The sequence below is a fragment of the Pyrenophora tritici-repentis genome, chromosome 1 (assembly GCF_003171515.1).
Source record: "Pyrenophora tritici-repentis strain M4 chromosome 1, whole genome shotgun sequence".
Taxonomy (NCBI): Eukaryota; Fungi; Ascomycota; class Dothideomycetes; order Pleosporales; family Pleosporaceae; genus Pyrenophora; species Pyrenophora tritici-repentis.
In genome coordinates, this window is record NC_089390.1 from 5,818,790 (window position 1) to 5,838,681 (window position 19,892).

The 19,892-nt window shown below is 49.9% G+C and overlaps 7 protein-coding genes across 7 annotated transcripts; 4 read left to right on the forward strand and 3 right to left on the reverse strand.

Moving 5' to 3' along the window:
* Nucleotides 1-104: 104 nt before the first annotated feature.
* On the reverse strand, nt 105-605 carry PtrM4_022900 (uncharacterized protein; the record flags this gene model as incomplete). The annotated part of the gene is made up of 4 exons (XM_001932075.2): nt 105-134; nt 186-275; nt 419-497; nt 598-605. The coding sequence occupies 4 exons, from the start codon at nt 603-605 to the stop codon at nt 105-107; spliced, it is 207 nt and encodes a 68-aa protein (XP_001932110.1).
* Nucleotides 606-847: 242 nt separating this feature from the next.
* Nucleotides 848-3,412, forward strand: PtrM4_022910 (uncharacterized protein; the record flags this gene model as incomplete). Its single annotated transcript, XM_001932076.2, has 1 exon — nt 848-3,412. One exon carries the CDS (start codon nt 848-850, stop codon nt 3,410-3,412), a length of 2,565 nt encoding a protein of 854 aa, XP_001932111.1.
* A 4,037-nt stretch (nt 3,413-7,449) lies between these two features.
* PtrM4_022920 (C6 finger domain protein) lies at nt 7,450-9,662 on the forward strand (the record flags this gene model as incomplete). The annotated part of the gene is made up of 6 exons (XM_001932078.2): nt 7,450-7,509; nt 7,633-7,823; nt 7,993-8,530; nt 8,618-8,758; nt 8,807-9,410; nt 9,466-9,662. 6 exons carry the CDS (start codon nt 7,450-7,452, stop codon nt 9,660-9,662), a joined length of 1,731 nt encoding a protein of 576 aa, XP_001932113.1.
* Nucleotides 9,663-10,281: 619 nt separating this feature from the next.
* PtrM4_022930 (uncharacterized protein) lies at nt 10,282-10,683 on the forward strand (the record flags this gene model as incomplete). The annotated part of the gene is made up of 3 exons (XM_066103547.1): nt 10,282-10,356; nt 10,412-10,584; nt 10,638-10,683. 3 exons carry the CDS (start codon nt 10,282-10,284, stop codon nt 10,681-10,683), a joined length of 294 nt encoding a protein of 97 aa, XP_065965749.1.
* Nucleotides 10,684-12,035: 1,352 nt separating this feature from the next.
* PtrM4_022940 (CypX, Cytochrome P450) lies at nt 12,036-13,877 on the forward strand (the record flags this gene model as incomplete). The annotated part of the gene is made up of 5 exons (XM_001932080.2): nt 12,036-12,122; nt 12,231-12,523; nt 12,569-12,771; nt 12,833-13,652; nt 13,712-13,877. 5 exons carry the CDS (start codon nt 12,036-12,038, stop codon nt 13,875-13,877), a joined length of 1,569 nt encoding a protein of 522 aa, XP_001932115.1.
* Nucleotides 13,878-14,369: 492 nt separating this feature from the next.
* Nucleotides 14,370-15,395, reverse strand: PtrM4_022950 (glycoside hydrolase family 128 protein; the record flags this gene model as incomplete). Its single annotated transcript, XM_001932081.2, has 2 exons — nt 14,370-14,604; nt 14,680-15,395. The coding sequence occupies 2 exons, from the start codon at nt 15,393-15,395 to the stop codon at nt 14,370-14,372; spliced, it is 951 nt and encodes a 316-aa protein (XP_001932116.2).
* A 1,872-nt stretch (nt 15,396-17,267) lies between these two features.
* PtrM4_022960 (TRP domain containing protein) lies at nt 17,268-19,586 on the reverse strand (the record flags this gene model as incomplete). Its single annotated transcript, XM_001932082.2, has 3 exons — nt 17,268-17,641; nt 17,693-19,213; nt 19,265-19,586. 3 exons carry the CDS (start codon nt 19,584-19,586, stop codon nt 17,268-17,270), a joined length of 2,217 nt encoding a protein of 738 aa, XP_001932117.2.
* Between the last annotated feature and the right edge of the window lie 306 nt (nt 19,587-19,892).

Consider the following 19,892-nt stretch of genomic DNA (forward strand, 5'->3'; position numbering starts at 1 on the left):
TGGAAGAGACGGTGTAGTGTATGAAGGCTTGTTGATTGCTTGTGTATTGACATTGATGATCATCCAATCCTCTCTCACCGGATATCTTGTTCGTGGCGCGCAATCTAGTTTTTGCCAAACCAGGTCTTGTGTCCCTGCCGAATTTGTCAGAGGTAGTCCTGCGGTCCTTGGAAGGTCGCACTTACGAGGACGAGACGACCCATCATGTACATGCTGGCGCTGAGGCTGCCGAACAGGAGGACCTTGTAACCGGGGATCATCCACTTTCCGCGGGCCTATAAATCTTCCTGTCAGCGTATATTGCTCCAAATCTCCAACTCTCTAGGACACTGTCCATATCAACCAAGCGCTGGTGCTCCCTCTTCATCCACATATAATGTGCACCGCGCTTCCCCTCTCTTATGTATTGGTAACGCACCTTCTCCCAGGTCCTCAGTCCGTCGTGCTTCTGGTGTTCGCGTTGCCAGTAAGGAACGCGGTTCTCGCGCATAACCCAGCTGGAGATTGTCAGTGTCGAGCTCCGTGGGGTGTGCTAAGACGGCTGCCGCAAGCTGCCAGCGGCGTATCGTCGCTGCCATAGTCCTCTCGAAGACGTACCCTGCCATTGTGAAGAGTGGAGATTTGTAATTCGCGGCTTGCGGGGGCAATTGGTAGTTTCGTGGGGTTGACGTTGTCTTTGAGTCGCGAGGTCGAATGATGCATCAGCGGAACATTGGAAGTCGAGTGCCAAGACGCTTAACTCTTTCGAGAGCAGCAACTTCCGAAATTCCCAAGGAAAACTGACGAAGAGTAAGAGAAAGTTGCTTGCGCCAATGGACTGATATCACCCTCTCTTCCTGTCTCGTTCATGACACTGGCCGTTGACAGGCTCCTCGCCAGTCCGGCTGCCTTGCGACTCCTGCGCTCCCTTGTCAATGGCTCAGAACTCCCCGCCGCATGTTCTGCAGCAACGATTTGCTGCCATTCGTATACAGCCCGCCGCAATTATTCAAACAATCCGACAGATCGGTCCAAATCCACGTCAAAGCCACAATGGAAGCGCTTGAAAGATGCAGCCAAAGAAATCGCGATCCGAAACCGAGTGCGCGAGGCACTGCTCAATGACGATGCGAACGATACCGCCAAGCCGACGGTTGACATTTTCCAAAATGATGTTATACGTGTAGCAAAACGAGAAGACGACCCTGCACAACTCGCCGCTACTTTGGCATACGAGGAGAGACTCTATAAGGGCCAGGGTGTGCGCAATGTCTGGCGAACCATCCGTCATCGAGGATACCATCTGCCCACTGAAGAGACGGCCGACGCCGAGGTACTATGGGGAACATTTGCCAAGTATCATCTGATTGTACCTAAATTGATAGAATATGCAGAAGAGTTGTTTCGAGAGACAGGCAAAATCTATCCTCGCCTGTATGAATTGGTCATGGCCTACTGGCTGCCACAGAGACCCAGGCAGGCGTTGAAACATCATTATGCACTGGTCAGAAACCTTAAACTCCAGAAATTACCATTGCGAAGTTTGGCCCGTTTAGGGCGGTCGACATGGAAGCCTGCCACGTACGAAGTGTTCCTCGAGATATACGGACAGAGCGACGAGAGGGACGTCTATGACGAGGTGGTGCCAGCGCTGATTGAGAAAGGAGGTATCAATGTGGCACGGCAATGGCATACAATATGTATTCTGCTTAGTGACAAACCATCAGAGTCCGTTGCGTCACACCCAGTCATTCGGCTGTTTGCAGATGTCAAGATAGCTCCACATGAAGTACGCTCCGAGGAGAAGATGACCAAGATGCACAAGCGCGAAACAATCAGATATAATCAAGACCTGTTACGACGCTTGGCAGGCCCCGATACAGCCCCGATTCGATTCGAAGACTCGTTCGTCGCCCGCATGTTCGCAACGAGGACCTTTACACCCGCTTCCGTTATACAAGGGCTGATCATGGTTGGCGTGAATGAGATTGGACCACAAGCTGTGCTTACCATGGCGGCGCAAACACAACCAATAGAGGAGCTTCCAAGGAGGTTCGAGGAATTACGGGCAGCGGGCATCGCCCTGCAAGGCTGCGTCTTCTCCTTGGCTTTAGAGAAGTTTGCAATGGAGCAGAAATGGCACCTGGCGCGCAGTATGATAGAGAGCGATCAGCATCCAGATGTTTTTGGCGATACGGGCATACAGCGAAAGCTGCTTGAATACTACCTCGAGCAAGGCGATCAGTTGCAAGCCCAACGTACCCTTGCCATTCTGACTCTCTTCCACAACGACTCTAGCCAAGAATCCTGGAATCTTCTCCTACAAGTCAACATCGAACGCACCGGACCGCACCACGTCATGGAAGTGATCGATGGCATGCGTATCCGGGGCGTCATGTTACTACCGGAGTCACTCAAGGCAATAAAAGGCTTGCTAGCCCAGCGACAGAGAGGAAACAGACCCGTCATGCGCAAATTTGACGATTTACGGTTTGTTGCACGTGTCTTTATGACGATACTAGAGAGTGGTATAGCTCCTATTGGTCCACCCCAATGGCGCGAGATCATACGCCGATTTGGCATGCTTGGGAGGTTTAGAGAGCTCCGCAGGCTCTTGCTTTGGCTTCTTTGCTGGTACGCACCGAGAGGAACACTCCAATTCACAGCGTTGCCACGGTCACCATTTTTGGAGCCGGCGACAGCGAAGCTACGTACTGCGTATCCCGAACGTTACCATTACTTCCACTTCCCAGCCATGGTTAACCAACGCGAGAACAAACGTCATCCCATTCGTCAATTATGTCCACCTCCTCTTATACAAGCACTCATTGTTTGGGGCTTCCGAATGGGGATGCTCCCTAATGCTCAGTTGGAACAACACATGCTTGGCTCCCCATTAGCGAAGAAACACTACCGACGCCGCCTGCTCCAACGTGGTATTCTTAACCGTCTCGAATGGACCATCGGCCTGCGTACAGTAGTTCAGCTACGTGATCTTGGTGTCTTTGTACATCACCACACTGTGCTCAAAGCCTTGCAGGCCCAGATGATAATTTTGTTTGGTCACGGTCGATCACTCAAAAAAGAAAACAGGATCATGGAACAGGTCAACACTCTGTCGTACGCCCGCTATGTCCGCGAGATCAACAGGATATGGGGTAAGCCACTCTTGAGGGAGCCTCAAATCTTTCGTACGCACATGGCATATGGCCAGACGTGGCATCCACGCTTGCGCCGGAAGACTAATCGCAATCAATGGATCAGCCTCGGTGAGATGCTGGGTCCGGAATGGCAGGCTCGAGATGACGGAGGGGATGCGTCCGCTTGGTCTCGTACTGCTAGCGAGCAAGACGCCAGGGTTTTTGGTGAACTCCAAAAGCGGTTTGAAATGGAGGCTGAAGCCATCAAGTCTAACGGAGACCCCAAGGCATAGCTTTGCCGTAACATGCATTGACGAATACATCATGTTCAAAACTCGCAATCTCATGTATGTATGTGTGCTGTAGCTTGCACATCGGCTTACCCAGAAGCCGAATTAAAACCTTTGAGATGCCCATCATGTCCGGCGCTCATCACATGATCTGTGCTCCAGTTGTCCATATGAACACCTCTTTACCTCCTCATCTTCTTCTTTCCTACTTCCCATATCTTCCAAAACTCAAACCTGAAACTCTAAAACATGACCAAATTTGTTCTGATGTATTCCGCTTTTTCTTGATAAATCTTAAAAGACAGTCGGCTGTTCGACATGTTCTTTCTTCTTCGACCATTCTCTTTCCCCATTTTCTCTAAGAACACCAGAAATGCGTAAGAAACAAATTGATATGAATACCTTTTTATAGGCGGATCAAAATAATATTACCACAGCTATATGCTTTCCTCTTCTCCGCCTTTTTCACTTATTTATCAAAACAAAAATACAGAGGCTCCGCTCCATGTCTTCTCTGCGACTTCTCGAATTTGAAAAGAAACAAATGTCTATGCATATGGTTGGCTGCGAATACAACAAAACAGACAAACACTACTACTATGTTTCCTGTATTCCTTGAAAACTCAAAAATAAAACCTTGACTATATGAATGTCTCCCGCCTCTCGCGCTTTTCTTGAAAACCAACACGAGTAACAAGAGAGACGATGTGTGGAGTCCGACTCTCCAGCTTCAAAAATACTGAAATCTTTCCCTGTTGTTCTGGGATAATATCTTAAAACCGCGTCGGTCCGCTTTTGTAGGGTTCCAGGCTGTGTGCCTCCTTGAAACTCTGGGAGTGGTACCTTCTTTTTTCTAAATCCTTTCTTCTCTGTCTAAGGAGAGTATTCTAAGAAACTCCTAGCAGATGTGCTTTATGTGGCTGTTGCCTGGCGTTTCTGCCCTTTAAATCTTTTCTTGGAAAAATAGTGAAGAGATTACTGGCATAGATTTTCCCTTCTTCTCTAGGAAGCTATGAGAAACCACACCCAGAAATCCTCATGTTTGCGTCGGGTCTGGGGTTCCGGCCTTTCCTATTTTTATAAATCCGCCTTGCTTACTTTGACACGGTGTTCTCCCCTCTTCTCTGGAAAAGCTACTGAAATCTCTATGGGAATTGTGGATGCATCCGCTGGGCGTAGTATATCTGGTCTTTACTATCTTTCCTAAAAAGACAGCTCCGATATAATGGAGTTCTATCTGCTTCTTCCTGAAAACGTACTGAAAAGCACATGGGACCTTTATATAAGTGTCCTGGTCCCGGCGTACCTAGCTTTTCTTTGCTCTTCTAAAAAAAACGGTACACACATTCTTGGGATCCTCTTGTCCCTTTGTTTTTCTGAAAACTTAATGAAAACAATATGGGAGCTCTACATGAGCGCGTTGGGCCTAGCGTTCCGGCCTTCCTTATTTTTCTCTAAAAGACACCATACGTGTTTTCACATGTTATTCTCTCTTCTTCTTCCTGAAAACTTCATAAAACCATCTGGGACCTGCACATGACTGCGCTGGGCCTGGCTTTCCTTATCTTTCTCTAAAAGAATCCAGTGAATACACATCATGTTCTTCTCCGTTCTTCATAAAAGCTCATTAAAACACCATTTGCGAATTATATATGAGTGCACTGGACTTAACGTTGCGGCCTTCTTTATTCTCCTCTAAAAGAAGCAGTGCTATGTATTAATGTTCTTCTCCCGTTTTCGCTTATGTCGCTTTCGCTAGGATCGTTATATTCATTCCCGTCTGTGTGTGGTTCTGGTCGTCGTTCGAATCCGCCTCAAAATTGTCGCCTGACCCGTCATCAGTATTGTCGCCTGATCTGTTGTTGGTATCGTCGCCTAACCCGTCGTCGGTATCGTTGGTATCGAGCGTAAGCTTGTATGTAGTATTAGAGTTCTTTTTGCTGCTCTTCACGACTGAAAGAGTGGTGCGGGCGCGTTGGTTGTCAGTGATTATGATGGTCGACCTGCTGGTGTGCTTGCTACTAGCCAATACCTCACTGTAGGATATTGTTTTTTTGGCTGCCCGTGGAAGAGTTGTTCGTCCAACTTCGGCATTTGTGACTTTAAGTTGCGACGGGGTTTGTAGAGGAATGTACAACGTGGATTGGAGGCGTAGCTGGTGTAGCTGGCACAACTGGCGTAGCTAGCGTAACTGGCGTATAGGCGTAGACGCTCGTGTTCTCCTTGCAGCTGCTGGTATAGGTCTGATATGCAATCCCTGACGTGAGCGCTTAAGAGGGCGGGCATCCTCATCATCATCAATATGTATCGGCATGGTTGCCGATCCTATATGACTTCTATTGTGGTGGGCACCCTTTTTGTCGTCGATGTAAATCAGAGTGGCTGCTGATCCTAGCACTTGTACTTCGATAGCAGGAGGTTCGGTAGGTTCAGTGGCAGTTGTAGGAGGCTGAGCAATGACTGTGTCGATTTCTCTAAATGAACGTTGGACTGAAAGTCGTGGTGTGCGTGTAATAAATTGGTTGATTCAAGTCTGAGATGGGTCGTTGTTTGCTCTCGCCAACCAGGATTTGACCATAGTAGCTAGGTAGAGAGGGTATAAACAATATCATGTGTAGTGCAAGCGAGGCGAGGTTTGTGATGTAGGTAAGGTAGTGAGGCTGGGAATTAAGAGAGGAGAATGAAGGTGACGAAAAGGTGCGGTTTTATTAGGTAGGAGAGGTCTAGTGTGAGCTGAGCCAAGACATGCTAAGAGTAGGCGCGAAGGACAAGCATGTGCAGGCGCAGGTGTGGTATACGCTGAGTGAAGACATCCTATAAGGTAGGCACGAGAGACTAGAAGCATGTGTAGATACCGGTATGAAGGTTGCGGCTTAGTATCGTGTGTTGTCGTACCACCTGTCGGCCTTGAGTACGGTTAGGGCTGTGTTTGTTACTCATTGGCTTCGTCTAGAACAAAGAGTACGCCGTTTTCCCGAAATCCGAGATACCGCGGAGCCATATTCAATGTTTTATATGCCGGTACCATATACATTTCGTGTTCTCCGCGCCAATGCGTTCCCGCTCTTCTCGCCGGTCTGACCGTGCCCAAGCATGCTAATACGCCGGTCGCCCTTAGTACTTTTCCAATCAGGACCAACCTCGTTTGGCGACTTCAAGTTAGCGATGAGTCCTTCGCGTGTCATCATCTTCTTCAAGGTTTGATGTGGTCGAAACGGTACGTGTAAAGACGACAGATGATGACGTGCAGCCCGACACAAACCCAGCGGAGCCTGTAGCCCTGAAAAGCTACAATACAGGTAGCTGCGTCAGTACTCGAGCGGTTTACAACACCTCATGATACCGCGGAGATGGATGTGTATGGAGTGGTGCCGCGTGGCTGGTAATACGAGAAACAGCCACGGGTGTCATGACAGCTGCGCCACGATGGTTGACACAGCACTAAACCCAAATAGGTAGAGTTTGCGAGAAAATTACCGACTACCTACCCATGAGGATCCGGTGATGCCGCTCGGCGCACAAGGACTGCCGATTCGGACTGCCAATATGCCCATCGTCCGAACCCAAGATGGAAAGTCCTCGCTGGCTGCATCGTCTTTACACGTTTCCCTATGCCAGTCGAGACGTGCTTTCTGTATGCTTGGTGGTGCGATCGCGTCTGCCTTCCCTGTCCTGACTCCGCTCCGTGCCGAGCGCGCTCCCCTAACCGTAACCACGACCCCAACATCAATCAATCGAGCTTATCCCTGCGTTACTCGGCCACAGGAGAGTTACTCTTCCGGCCCATCTGGAAGCTTATCGAAGGTTGGCCAGCTGGGGCTTGTCGTCGCGAATTAATGTCAACGTAGGCCTGATGGTAGTCGTAGGCTTTAGAGGCGGAGTCTTCCAGAAGTCCATCAGGAGAAACCACTTTTTGCTCGCAACTTGTTTATAGCCAGAGATCGGTGCTGGGAGCCAGGCATTTGTTGATCTTGGTGCCTGAGTGTTGAGAACAGCCTTAGTCTTCTTTTCGCCATCCCTTGTGTTGCCTTTATATCACCATGGTCTACACAGGTAAGCCCAGCCGGGGCTGCGGCATGTGCAAAAGCCGCCGAATCAAGGTAAGTTCTGGCTTCTCGCGACAATTGCTACTTCCTCTCGACTAGTGGTGCTGGATTACCCGCACGTACGCCAATACGGTTACTTTGGGAGTAGTAGTTTGGGCCCCCCGCTAATTATGCCAGTGCGACGAGAAACGGCCAACATGTGGAAACTGCAAGAAATCGTCGCGATCCTGTCCAGGCTATCCAGACGATTTTGATCTGGTTTTTCGGGATGAGAACAAGGCGATGCTCAAGAAGGTGAGGAAGTGTTCTGGGACGACTTCGCCAGGTAGCAGTGCTGGAGCGTCAAGCTCGCATCCTTCTCCACATCCGTATGTGTTATCCTGGAACCCTCGTTCCGTCCCGCTCCCGCTGCTAGCTATCTATCTGCGCCAAGGAGCTCCATCGCTTACCTTTGCCACTATCTATGCATGAACCTGTGGCTGGTATGCGATCGCTTGTGGCTTTGCGTGAAATGAGGACATCAGCTGATCATGTCAGATCTCCATCTTCAACCTTTGAGGTGGTTTCAGAAGAAAAAGGCTCTGTAGGAGAGCTTGCCTTTCAGACCGCAACATCGTCATCACATGCAAGCCAGTCACAACAGGTACTGCCTTTGAACAACTACAGGGCGCAACAAGTGCCTTTTGACCATCCTTTCGACTTTGAAACTTTCGTCTGGAATCTCCAAACAGCCCAAGTGCCGCCCACGATATCACTCGCTCCGGAATGTGAGGCAGTGCCTTTCTTTTTCAAAAACTTTACCGCCCTTCCGCAACAGGCCGAAAGTACGAGAGGATTTCTCGAATACCTAGTGCCACTTTACAACCGTGCCCGTCCAAATTCAGTTCTACATCTTGCCACCACCGCTGTTGCATTGGCAGCGTGCGGACAATATCCCGGAAGACATGAGCTCCTTCGTGAAGCTGTCTCTACGTATGGCAAAGCCATCAAGAAATTAAACGAGGACTTGAAACACCCCGCAAAAGCGAAAAGCAACGAGACCGTACTTGCTATCCTCATGTTCTCATTATACGAAGTAAGTCTATCGCTGTGTCTGACCGCGTTTCCAAATTGTTTTCTTTCCTCTAGAACCTATTACCGGTCTTGGTGCTAACCACTTCAGACAATTATGAGCACCGATGACACAATCGCAGCCTGGGGTAACCATGTTGATGGTGCTGTTGCACTAACCAAACTAAGAGGAATGGAGCAATTCAAGGATCCAATGTCTCATGCTATATTCCGTGCAGTACGAACCATGATGGTAAGCACTATCCTTTCATTCAAGTGTCCAACATCTAACTCGAAACAGATCACAAGCTGTGTTCAACGTTCAAAACCGGTCGACTCCTTTCCCAGCAAAGCTGGCTGGATAGGCCAGGGTGATATCCACGACGAAAATGCAGCAAATCGACTAACCCTAATTTGCATTGACCTGCCCAGCCTACGTGCTCGCGCAAATACCCTTACCAACATGCCTTACGACCCAGCCTACGAATCAGAAGCCAAACAAATCCTCGACTTTGCGCAACTGGTGGACAGCAACCTTGAAGAATGGTACCGTACATTACCGCCGGAATGGAGGCCTCGCATAATCGGCATCGTTAGCGAGTTGATTCCATCCGAGGAACTTTCATTGGCAGCAAAATGGCCAGGGGAGCAACACGTGTATCATGATGTGCCATTGGCGAGCATCATGAATGACTACCGCGTATGTCGAATATTCTGTACAAGGGTCATCATGGCATGTGTGGAGTGGCTTAACTCGGGCCCTAACTATCGAGATGGAGATAGAGCGCGGAATAAGAGCGTCTATGTGATCCAGAAGATGGTAGACGAGATCTGCGCATGTGTGCCTTTTCATTTGAGCTATGAGCTGCAGACGGCCGCCAAGGAGATGGGACAGGAGAAGAATGGTAAGTATCAGTCATTTCTATTCTTTACGTCGTTCAAGAGCTAAATCTTGCGCAGCCGCTGAGGCCTTTGGGGGGTACTCGTTAGTCTGGCCACTATACGTCGCAGCCAATGCAGATATGATACCGCAAGAGCAACGTGACTGGCTCTTTGGCCGACTCTCAGTCATTGGCACAAAGTTTGGATTGAGTAGTGCACAGGTTCTAGTACTGGCAAGGAGACACGTGCTCACATGTGGGCCAATGTTCCCATAACGCAAGGCTACTATTGAGGGCTGGTGTTGTATGAATATGGTTGAAACGGGAGTATCATGAATGTATTTCTTTCGTTTAAGCAATAAACACAACAGGCCCTGTTGAAACGGATCTATTCCATGGCGGACTGAAGTTGAAAGAGCGAAGGTGCCGTTGCATTGAGTCATCCGCATTGAGCAAGTGGTTGCATGACCACGTATTGGAACGGGTGGGTATAGTGGAGACACGACGTTCCTTGGCACCGATGTTTCTGGCCGGGGCCTGTGAAGATGGCGACATGTTGCTGCGCTTCACATACATGACAGAGTTGATGCCTTCGTATATCAAAACAATGCATCAGGCAATGTCGACCCGCAGCGGCCCGTTTCCGCGCCAAGCTTTCGGGGTTTCATTACACGAGCCGCGCAATCGAGGGAGGCGCATCTAGACGTCCCGGCGAACTGCATATCTCCTTATCCCTTTGCCAAATTGCGGCTGTGCAAGAAGGAAGTCGTCACCATCTTCCATACATATTCTCCAGACGTCACTTGACTATACATTGGTATCGCGCTTGCTCAGATTACCCCGCCACACTCCTCAGTCGTCAGCCCACCATCAGCCTCATCACGTCACCACCACCATGGGCGCATTAAACCTCATTCCGCTCATCATCCTCTTCGCAGTCGTTGGAGGTATTGGATGGGTAGGCTACCAGGTAGGATGACCCTGCCCACATTTGCGCAATAACCGCTGATCATTGCCCGTCGCAGATCTACCTCTACTCGAACGAACTCGCCGAGCGCGGCGTGAAGAAGATGGAAAAGAAGAATGTCGTCTTCACTAAAGATGGCGCAAAGGTCGGAGTGAAGGAAGTGAGCACAGAGTCTTATACAGACAAAACACAAAGAGCATTTGTGAAGACGTGGAACGCCGCTCAAGAGGGGTATGCGTTCGCGACAAGGGCATGGCAAATTATATGCTAATAGATTGATCCAGTTCTCCCGTATCGCGCCCCTCGTCAACTCGAAAACCTACCAGATGATCGAAACACACGAGATGGAATAACCTTGACCTTCAGGTATACCTTCTCGTTTGGACGTTGCCTGGTAGCCTTGTTTCGGACCGAACGAACTGCGACTGCTTTCGACTTTTGCGAACAAGTCGGCGATGAGTGTCTGAAGTGTCGGAGCGTCATGTGCTATTACACGATATAGGCAATATATGCAGGCCTAGGCGCATGCGGGGCTGGTCAAGTCACACTTTCACTTATGAGAATCAAGAGATGGTGTTCACATGACCCACAAGAACCTCGTGTGACACTTACTTGCACTCAACAAACAATTTCGAGACGTTCCTATCGGCGAGAGCTCGTCCTGGTATGTGGTTTTCTATAGCGTCTTGGGTGACGTTTCTTTTTATAGATGCCGGTGCGGAATTTTACGTTCATGTGCTGAAGACAGTTCCATTGAAATGTGGCTATCCATGTAATCAGAAACTTACGTATGATCTCAATACCATGTGCTTGGGTTATGCCCACGTTAGTCACCCTCTTTTGTTCAAGTATAGTCTACTGTAAGACCAACCTCACGCAAGTGCTGTTACATCGTGGGGGTATATGGCCAGGGTGTGTTCAGAGCGTTGCAATTAGACTAGGGTAGTCTGCTTCCAGAACACCTAGGACAGGCATTTCCCACCGGTCAACGAGCAGGTCCTCACTAGTCGCTTTAGGCTCCCGACATTGTGTTTCCGGCTACAAGCAAGCTTCGGATCATCAAGCGGGAACTGTATTGACGTCAGCTGCTACGTCAGCAGTTACCTAAGCGTCCACTTACTCGGAGCGCAAAAGGAGGATGTCCTCTATTTCATCGGAGGGTCGCCTCAACATGTCCGACGCCAATATACTTCCTCAACAAAGAATGTCAGGTGTGTGGATCTGACATATGTCACAACGAATCATAACATAGTAAATTAGGGCTAGGGCTGCTGAGTCCTCCAGCATAAACACGTTGCTTGTTTTGACATCTGCTTCTGCATTCATGTTATGCACTAAATGAACGCAACGTCAAAACTCCGCAGACAGGACACAAAGAGCGCGGATGGTCGAACGAATCTCCGCCGAGACAACGACGCTTGGAAGGCGAAGCAAGACCATATATGCCGATCACAGCACTATGTACGTTAGTCTACCCCAGAAATCCCAAGCGGTGCCTAGAAACCACCATCCGACGGGCGTTATCGAATCATATTGCTGTTGCCTGTTGAAGCTCAATCGCAAGGCGAACAATGGTGCAGCTTGGCTGGCGGCGAAAGCAGTGATGGTGTGTAGGGGGTGAAAGACGTATAAACCGTCAAATGTCCCCCGACCAATATGGTCTACAATCAGAACACGCCATCATGTCTTCACTACATGAACAATTAACCAGGTCTGAGCTGTTCAGCTTAAGGGGTTTCGCCCTTGCATCTGGACTGACTCTTGCTGCTGTAAGTCTATTCTTTGACTGGATGTGAATTCTCTCACAACCCGCTCTGGGTGTTGAAATATATTCTGTCCATCATGAAATTGTATTGAAAACGGCTGATAGGATTTAGGCCATCACATATTCTACTTACATTGTAATATACAACCTCTTCTTCCATCCCCTCAGGCACATCCCCGGCCCACTGTTTGCACGAGCCTGTCCCATTCCTTACGCCCTCGTCATACGAAAAGGCACCATCATTCCGTGGCTAAAGGCACTACACGACAAGTATGGAGAGGTTGTACGAATGAGTCCAGGCCAAGTTTCATTCATCTCGGGCGAGACTGCATGGCAAGATGTTCAGGGCTTCCGCACGGGAAAGTCTAAAGACAGTAGCCTTTTCATGAGGGATACTAATTGGGCGTAAGTCATTTTTGTATATGATATGGACGTTGCTAATAGAGTCAGTCCCGCCTCGCTCAATGGAACGACATCAATTTTCGCATCTAACGGCGAATTGCACGCGCGCCTGCGACGCAATGTTGCCAGTGGTTTTAGTGTATCGGCTCTCCGCTTACAAGAATCTCTCATTCTTGAGTATGCTGACCTTCTCGTGTCGCGACTACGCGAGGTCAGCACTGAGGGGGCCGTCGATATGGTGGACTGGTACAGTAAGCATACTCTGATAATTCAGCACAAAACCAACTACATGTACTAACCAAGACACGATAGGCTTTACCGCCTTCGACATCATCGGTGACCTCATCTTCAGTGAACCTTTCGGCTGCCTCCGCGATGGCAAAGGTCACGAGTGGGTCCCATTCGTCTACAACGGCGTCAGCAATCTTCCCAAACTGTATACCGAGAAGGTGTGGGCGATATTCAAGTGGTACGACACGCTCCGTAGCATTTTCGAAGACCAGGAAAAGCCGCTTAGAACGCGTCTTGCCTTGTTAGCCAAGTCCCAAAAGAAGGTCAATGAATGCATCGCAAAGGTTGAAAAGGGTACCGACAAGAGAGTAGAAGCGAGTTTTTTCGCAGGCGTCATTAGGAAGGAAGGCACGGAAAGAGGTCTAACACGAAACGAACTCGACACCGTCGCCATGGGCTTCCTCGGCGCAGGCAGCGAAACAACAGCCACCATCCTCTCCGGCGCCACCTACATGCTCCTCATCAACCCAGACAAGTACGAGAAAATCGTGCACGAGATCCGTACGGCGTTCTCGTCGACGGAGGAAATAACTATGGATGCGGTAAACAAACTCGAGTACCTCATTGCCGTTTTCCAAGAGAGCTTTCGCATGTATCCCCCTGTTTCCACTGGCATCCCTCGTGTCGCACCCCCGAGCGGCGCAGAGGTCTCAGGCTACTATGTTCCCGGCGGTACAAATGTGCATATCCCACAGCATGCGGCCAACCTATCGACGCGCAATTTCAAGGATCCAGAGAAATTCGTGCCGGAGCGCTGGCTGGGCGACCCCAAGTACAAGGATGACAAGTTATCGGTTATGCAGCCGTTTGGTATGGGACCGACGGTTTGTCTGGGTAAAAAGTAAGTTTGGATTGCCTTTTGATACACGTGGTTGCTGTTGCTAACGACAAGTGTTCCAGTCTGGCGTATGTCGAAATGCGTGTTATTCTTGCAAAGTGCCTCTTTGCTTTCGACATGGAGCTCGACGAGAGTGTAAAGTCTGAGCATTGGATCAACAAGCAGCGTCAGTTCTTCCTGTGGGAGAAGCCAGACTTAAATGTCAGATTGACGCCTGTGAAACGCTAGGTTGGGGTGTTAGATTGGATATATGGTGTATGGTAGACAGAAGTGGGAGCCTAGAGATTCCGTTTGGGCATCTTTAGAGGCTGGAGAATTTGCCAAGGTTATTTTCTTTGTTGTTTTAGTCCTTTTGTGATGTTAAAATTGGGCTTATTCTGGCAATGTTAAGTATCTTGACCAATATACTAATTCACTCTGCTTCGACATGCTCACTGCGTGGTCTCACCTGTTACGCAACACTTCGTGGGTAAGCACTCGCCTAATGACGTGCCTTGGAGTGGAAAAGAGGCAATCAACATTGTCTCTGTTTAACATATGCATATCATCTGCTATGAAATCTAATCGTGCTTAGAATTCCACCTCTATTAAAGCAGGAAACTAGATCAATAACGCCACAGCAATGCAAAGATATCCCTAGATACATCCCTCATCATCTTGATTATATACAACGAATATTTGACTGCATATCTCTCTCTTACACCCCTTATCACAGACATCCTAAATAGCATACAACCACACAGCCACAGCAAATACAAGCGCATACGCACTAGAACCGACCCTCGCGTCTGCAGAAGCACCAGACCCCTTTGGCACATTATTAGTAGCCGCACCACCCAAATACCACGACCCAATATCCGTTAGTTTCCCATCCTGCGTCAACATGGCCGCATTCTTACCCACATTACTAACATCTGAGCGAAACGCACCAAAGTACGAGTAATGCGTAACGTTCCTACATCCACGCTGTTAGCCCCAGGCTTCCACATCCAGCCGTTCAGTGAGAAGAGAGAAAGGAAAGAAAACTTACGGCCAACTATCAAAACTCTGCACACTACGATTAAAAAAACTCACAGTCTCCTCCATGCCCTGATTCGGGTACCCATACTCGGTAACCCAAACAGTCATATTGGGCCATTTGGTCGTCACCTGGCCCACATGACTCATCATGCCCTCAAAGTTGCCATACCAATGGACGGGGATGAAATCTGGGTTACAACCTCCACCACACTCCTTGAAGAAATTCTCTAGCCATTGCCACCCGGACTCCGCGCCTGTGACGGCGGGAGCCCCCAATTTAACGCCGAGTTCTTTCAAGGGCTCGATTTCGGCTTTCCAGCGTGCGGCCGCGACGGCGACACCGAGGTTGGAGCCGCCGGTGCTGTGGCCGCCGTCGGGCTCGTTAAAGCCTAGGACGTGGGTTATATTTATTCCGGAGTTGATTAGTTTTCTGACGGTGTCCAGGAAGGGGGTTCCTTTGTCGGAGGCGCTGGCGCCCCAGAGCATGGGGACGAAGTGCATGGATGGGTCGTTTGCGTAGGCTGGGGAGGGGTCTTTTTCGTAGTTGTAGTACCAGGTTGGGGGCGAGGGGCCAGATGTCCAGATTTTGTCGTCGGAGGGGTTTTTTGACGACGGGACGTGGCAGAGGCCGCGTTTGGAGGATGTGGTGGCTGTTGCTTGCGCGGTTGTGGTAGTGGTGGCGGTTAGGAGAGCCGTTGTGGCGGAGAGGAGGAGTGTGTTGCGCATGGTTGGCTATTGTGGGAGGTTTGTAGATGGCCGGAAGTTTGGAGAAAGTTTGATTTTCCGTTGTGGTTTTCGGTCTTGAGTTCTGATATGAGGGAAGCTTGCGTACTCGGTACCAGCGATGGCGATGGCGATATGGGTATGATTAACCAACGACGCGATTTAGATATAATTTCGAATAGAGAAACCCCCAATACCGGAAAAAGGGTCGTCTCAAAAACACAAAAACCTCAATTCCCGAATACCCTCGTAACCTGTGGTGGTAGCAGTACTTAGCGGTAGCCGTAGTAGTAAATCCAACCCAACCAAAAAAAGAATCCCCGGCAGCAACCCACCTCTATTTAAAAGTGTGCCACACAAGCGAAAAGGCTGAGAAGGAAAAAAAAAGCTAAATCAGACCCTCTCATATCTCCCCCTTCGTTTAGCAGCCGCCCTGAACGTGGGCAAAAAGACGCTACATCTGCACCATGGGCAATTCGGCACTATCGAAAAGTGCAAGATAACGCGGCTCTTGCTTTGCCGTTTCTACCGCTATCGCGCGGGCGGGCGCAGCGAGGGAATGCAGCCTACTAGGCACATGTGTGCAGCCTCGTCGTGTTGGCATTAAGATGTTATCATCTTCCAATAGTCACACCCAAGAAAAGAGCTGCCCATCACCATCCCCATCCCCATCTTGCCGTCGTGTTGGCTCACCACATCCCCAAGTCGTTTCCCTGACGCAGGTACAAGCCCCAAGTCCCAACCCAACCCAACCCAACCCACCCGGGTCCAGCCAGCCGACCGACCAACCGACCGGTCCGCGCCACCACCATAAGCCCATCGTCAGCCTCACCGCGGCCGGTACCAGGGCCCAGGGGTTGACCCGCCAAACCGCAAAAAGGGTAATCAAAGCTGCGGGAGATCGACTCTGGCCCCTCCGCTCGACATCTCAAGAAGGGCAATTGTTCGACGTGGACGGAGCGGCGGGGTCATGGCGCCGATGCGGATGAGATGAAGTGCAGATTACTTACTTAAAGTGGGAAACGGGAAAGTCTGGCGCTGATACGGATTTGTAGAATTGCGGTATCGACCTCGGGGGAGGGAGATAGCGACAACGACAACGCACATGCGACGCGTGGGGGAGCTGAACCTGCGAGGCCAAGTTACCGACATCTGGACTCGTAAACGGGCGAAGCAAGAAGCGAGTGCGAGCGACAAAACTCGGACAAGCCGGAAGGGGTAAGTAGCTGTCGAGTCAGCCATCACGGTCTCGCTCACTCAACGAAAAAAATAAACATGGCGCGCCCAGCTTTTGCTGAGAGGTTAAACGTATGACATCAGCTTCTTAAACAAACTTCATCGGCCCAATTAGAGAATAAGCAAGCATAGTCATCAATCACAATCACACATGACCAGATACTGTACAAAAGCTTCAAATTAAAATATATTGGGTATTTGGTATCGCATCTGATTTATCTACTTTCCCATCCCTCATTCCCCGTCCGCAGTCACCGACTACGCCTGTAAAAGGATGCAAGAATATACAAATGTGGGGTTTTTTGAGCGGATGTGGGCAACAAAGCCCCAGGCTTTTGACCCTTTCCTAACTCAGCATGAGATTACAAGAGCTTGTATCAGATCTTCTTTAATGGAATGTGACACAAAGAAAGATTCGTAAATCGGGCGGCGCGACACACCGCATGCAAGATGAGAGAGACAGAGAGAGAGATGGATGATAGGACTTTCTGGTGGATTTTGACCGCTCTGTTTGTCAGTAACCATTACCATTGTGCAATGCAGGGAGCAAGGACAAATCAAAAGAAAAGGAGATATTGGTTGCCGAAGAGGCCAAATCGCTCATGTTTTCGCTCAGATTACGAGAGAGTCAGTTGCACTCTAGTATCTGTTTCCGCCCTGTGGCGCAGGTTGCCATGGAGCGTTGGAGACGTATCCCGGTGGTTGGTGGTAACCGACTTCTACATCGGCTGGGTATGGGCCTGGACTGCTGTCACGGCTTCTGCTTCGCTCGTGCGGGTTCGAGCGACCAAAGGTGGACGCATCGGCTAATAAGTGGCCCTGATCATCGCCAAAGTTGCGACCACCAGGACCGTTGTATGCCGTATTTTGTTCGGCAAGAGGAACTCGATCGTAGCCGGCTGTGCGAGGGCCAAACGGTGAAGGCAAGGAGGCACTCTTGTACTCTTGAGGGTCCATGAGGAGGGAGTTGCGTGCGTCGAGAGGAGTGAGGTTGTCGAGGTCACGGGCTTTTTCTGGAAAGGTTGTTAGCTATGTTTCATAGTCGTATAGAATAGTCGACTTACCAGCCTCCTTTCTCTTCTTGCGGTGAGGGTTCTCCTTGCAGCAGATGATGATTGCGTTGACAGCAATGAGTATACCCAAGATACCGGTCAGCGAAGCTTGCACAACGACAAGGACAAGACCAGTGACGGTCTTGGTTGTCTGACTCATGCCTAGCTCTTCGACAAAAACCAAGATACAGACAACCGAGAGCACGCGAATGACCGAGATGGTGATGTTAATCCAGGTGCTAGACTTGAGAGAGTATGGACGAGCCCACAAAAGCATGATGAGCATGAGGGATTCGACAATGAGTTGACCGGCGGCCTGGGCAAGACCGTGGCCGTTAGCTCCTGCAATGACGCAACCGCGAGCAAAGGTGAAGATGATGGTCGGTACAAAGATCCACCAGTAGCTCTTCTTGTAGTTTTCGTAGAAGATGCTGTACTTGCGCCAGACTTCCTTGTCGTCGTAGAGGATATCAGGCTTTCCCTCCATCTTCTTGAACTTGTTCGCAATGCTCCAGATCTTCCAGGTGAAGAAGGCAATGACTCCAGTAAAGGCAGCCAAAGTAACACCAGCGAGGGCTTTGACAGCCCATGAGTCTCCGTTCTTGAACTGGTAGACACAGTAGAGAACCCAGATGCCGTAAAGTAGGAGAATCAAGTTGGTAATGGTCTTTGCCAGAGTCCACCAGTAACGCTTACGGAAACTGGTCAAGCGCTTCGGGAAGCTACCAAACAGTGCCCAGGTTTCAAGGATGACCTTGAACAAAAGAATTCCGACGGTGACGGCAGCGATGATGATGGCGAAAACGAGCAGAACTGTCATGAAAGCGTTGCGGTCAGGAATTGAGTACTCCTGGATGTATCCCTGCATGTCTTTCGCGTAGACCATTATTTTGTTATCACCAGAATTATCGGTGGTACCATTGCCGTCGAGGTCGGTCTTGAGTTCGTCGCGGATCCATAGCATAGAGTCGAGACTGCGCTTAGTGGTGGTGGTCATGTTCTGGTTGACGTGGACAATGGTAGCATTCTTGAGGAACTGAACACTGCTTTGAGTGAGGTTGCCACCAGTGGCTGCGCGGAAGCTGTCGATGGATGTCTGCATACCCTCCAAATAGATGAGGCCATGACTGAAAGCGAAGTTCTGGGAAAAACTCCGGTAAACCATGGGAACATCGGCGCTCATCATGCCGTTCAGGGCCATTGACTGGAACCAACAGATGACGTCGGCAAAGGTGGGGCTCGACTGGGCCGCACCCGCGTGTCCTGCAGATGCGAACGAAGCCATACCCGTGACTATCAAAGCACCAGCTGCAATTCCAGCAGCGACATAGTGTACACCGCTGGTGGAGAGCGACTGTCCGTTGCTGACCTGTGACGTAATACAAGCAAGATCGGCACCTCCATCTATGGCCGTCAGCTGCATCTTGGCCTGACTGTCGATGTCGGGTATGCTGAAGGCAATCGAGGGGATTTGCGACATGATGCTATCGGGAATAGTCTGCTCGCCCTGTGCACCAAAAGTACCAGAAGGAACTGCGATTATTTAGCTTGGGGGACATATGCGCCGAGCTATACAAGACATACCTGGACATAGCTGGTCGACCTTGTTTTCTCCTTCGCAAGGGTTGAAGGTCTTTGTGTAAATCTCCCTGCCGTACGCGTTTACAGTGAGCGTGGCCATGACCTTTTGCTCCTTCTCGTTTGTGCCGGAGACATCAAACGTGACTTTCTTGATCGAACGGTCGAACTTGATGTTGAGCCTGTTTACTGTGATATCCGAGGGGCCGCTCAGGCAAGAGCTGAAGCCGTTGGTCTGGAGAACATCGCCGGCCAGAACGGCCAGGGGGCCCGAGGCCAATAATATAAAGGGAGCGAGCATGGCTGAATATGTCGTGTGAGGACGCATGGTCGCGGTGGTTTTTTCGCCCGTAGGCGTGTGTCGCGGGGTGGCGATTCGATAGGTAGCGAATGACGTGTGTGATTCTTGTAGGAAAAAAAGTGTCGCTTCCTCGAGGGGGCTGGGTCGTGGGTTTATTCAATAGTGAGACGATTAAACGGTTTATACGGCCGCAGGTTCAACCTTTCTCGTGCCTAGTCGAAGATGGGAAACAAAGGCGAATGCCGGAAAAAGAGCAGCAAACGAGCGAGGTATGGGGGTTTCTAGGGTTAGTGGGTAGGAAGAGGGTTCGAGTCGGACAGAGGGGAAAGAAGA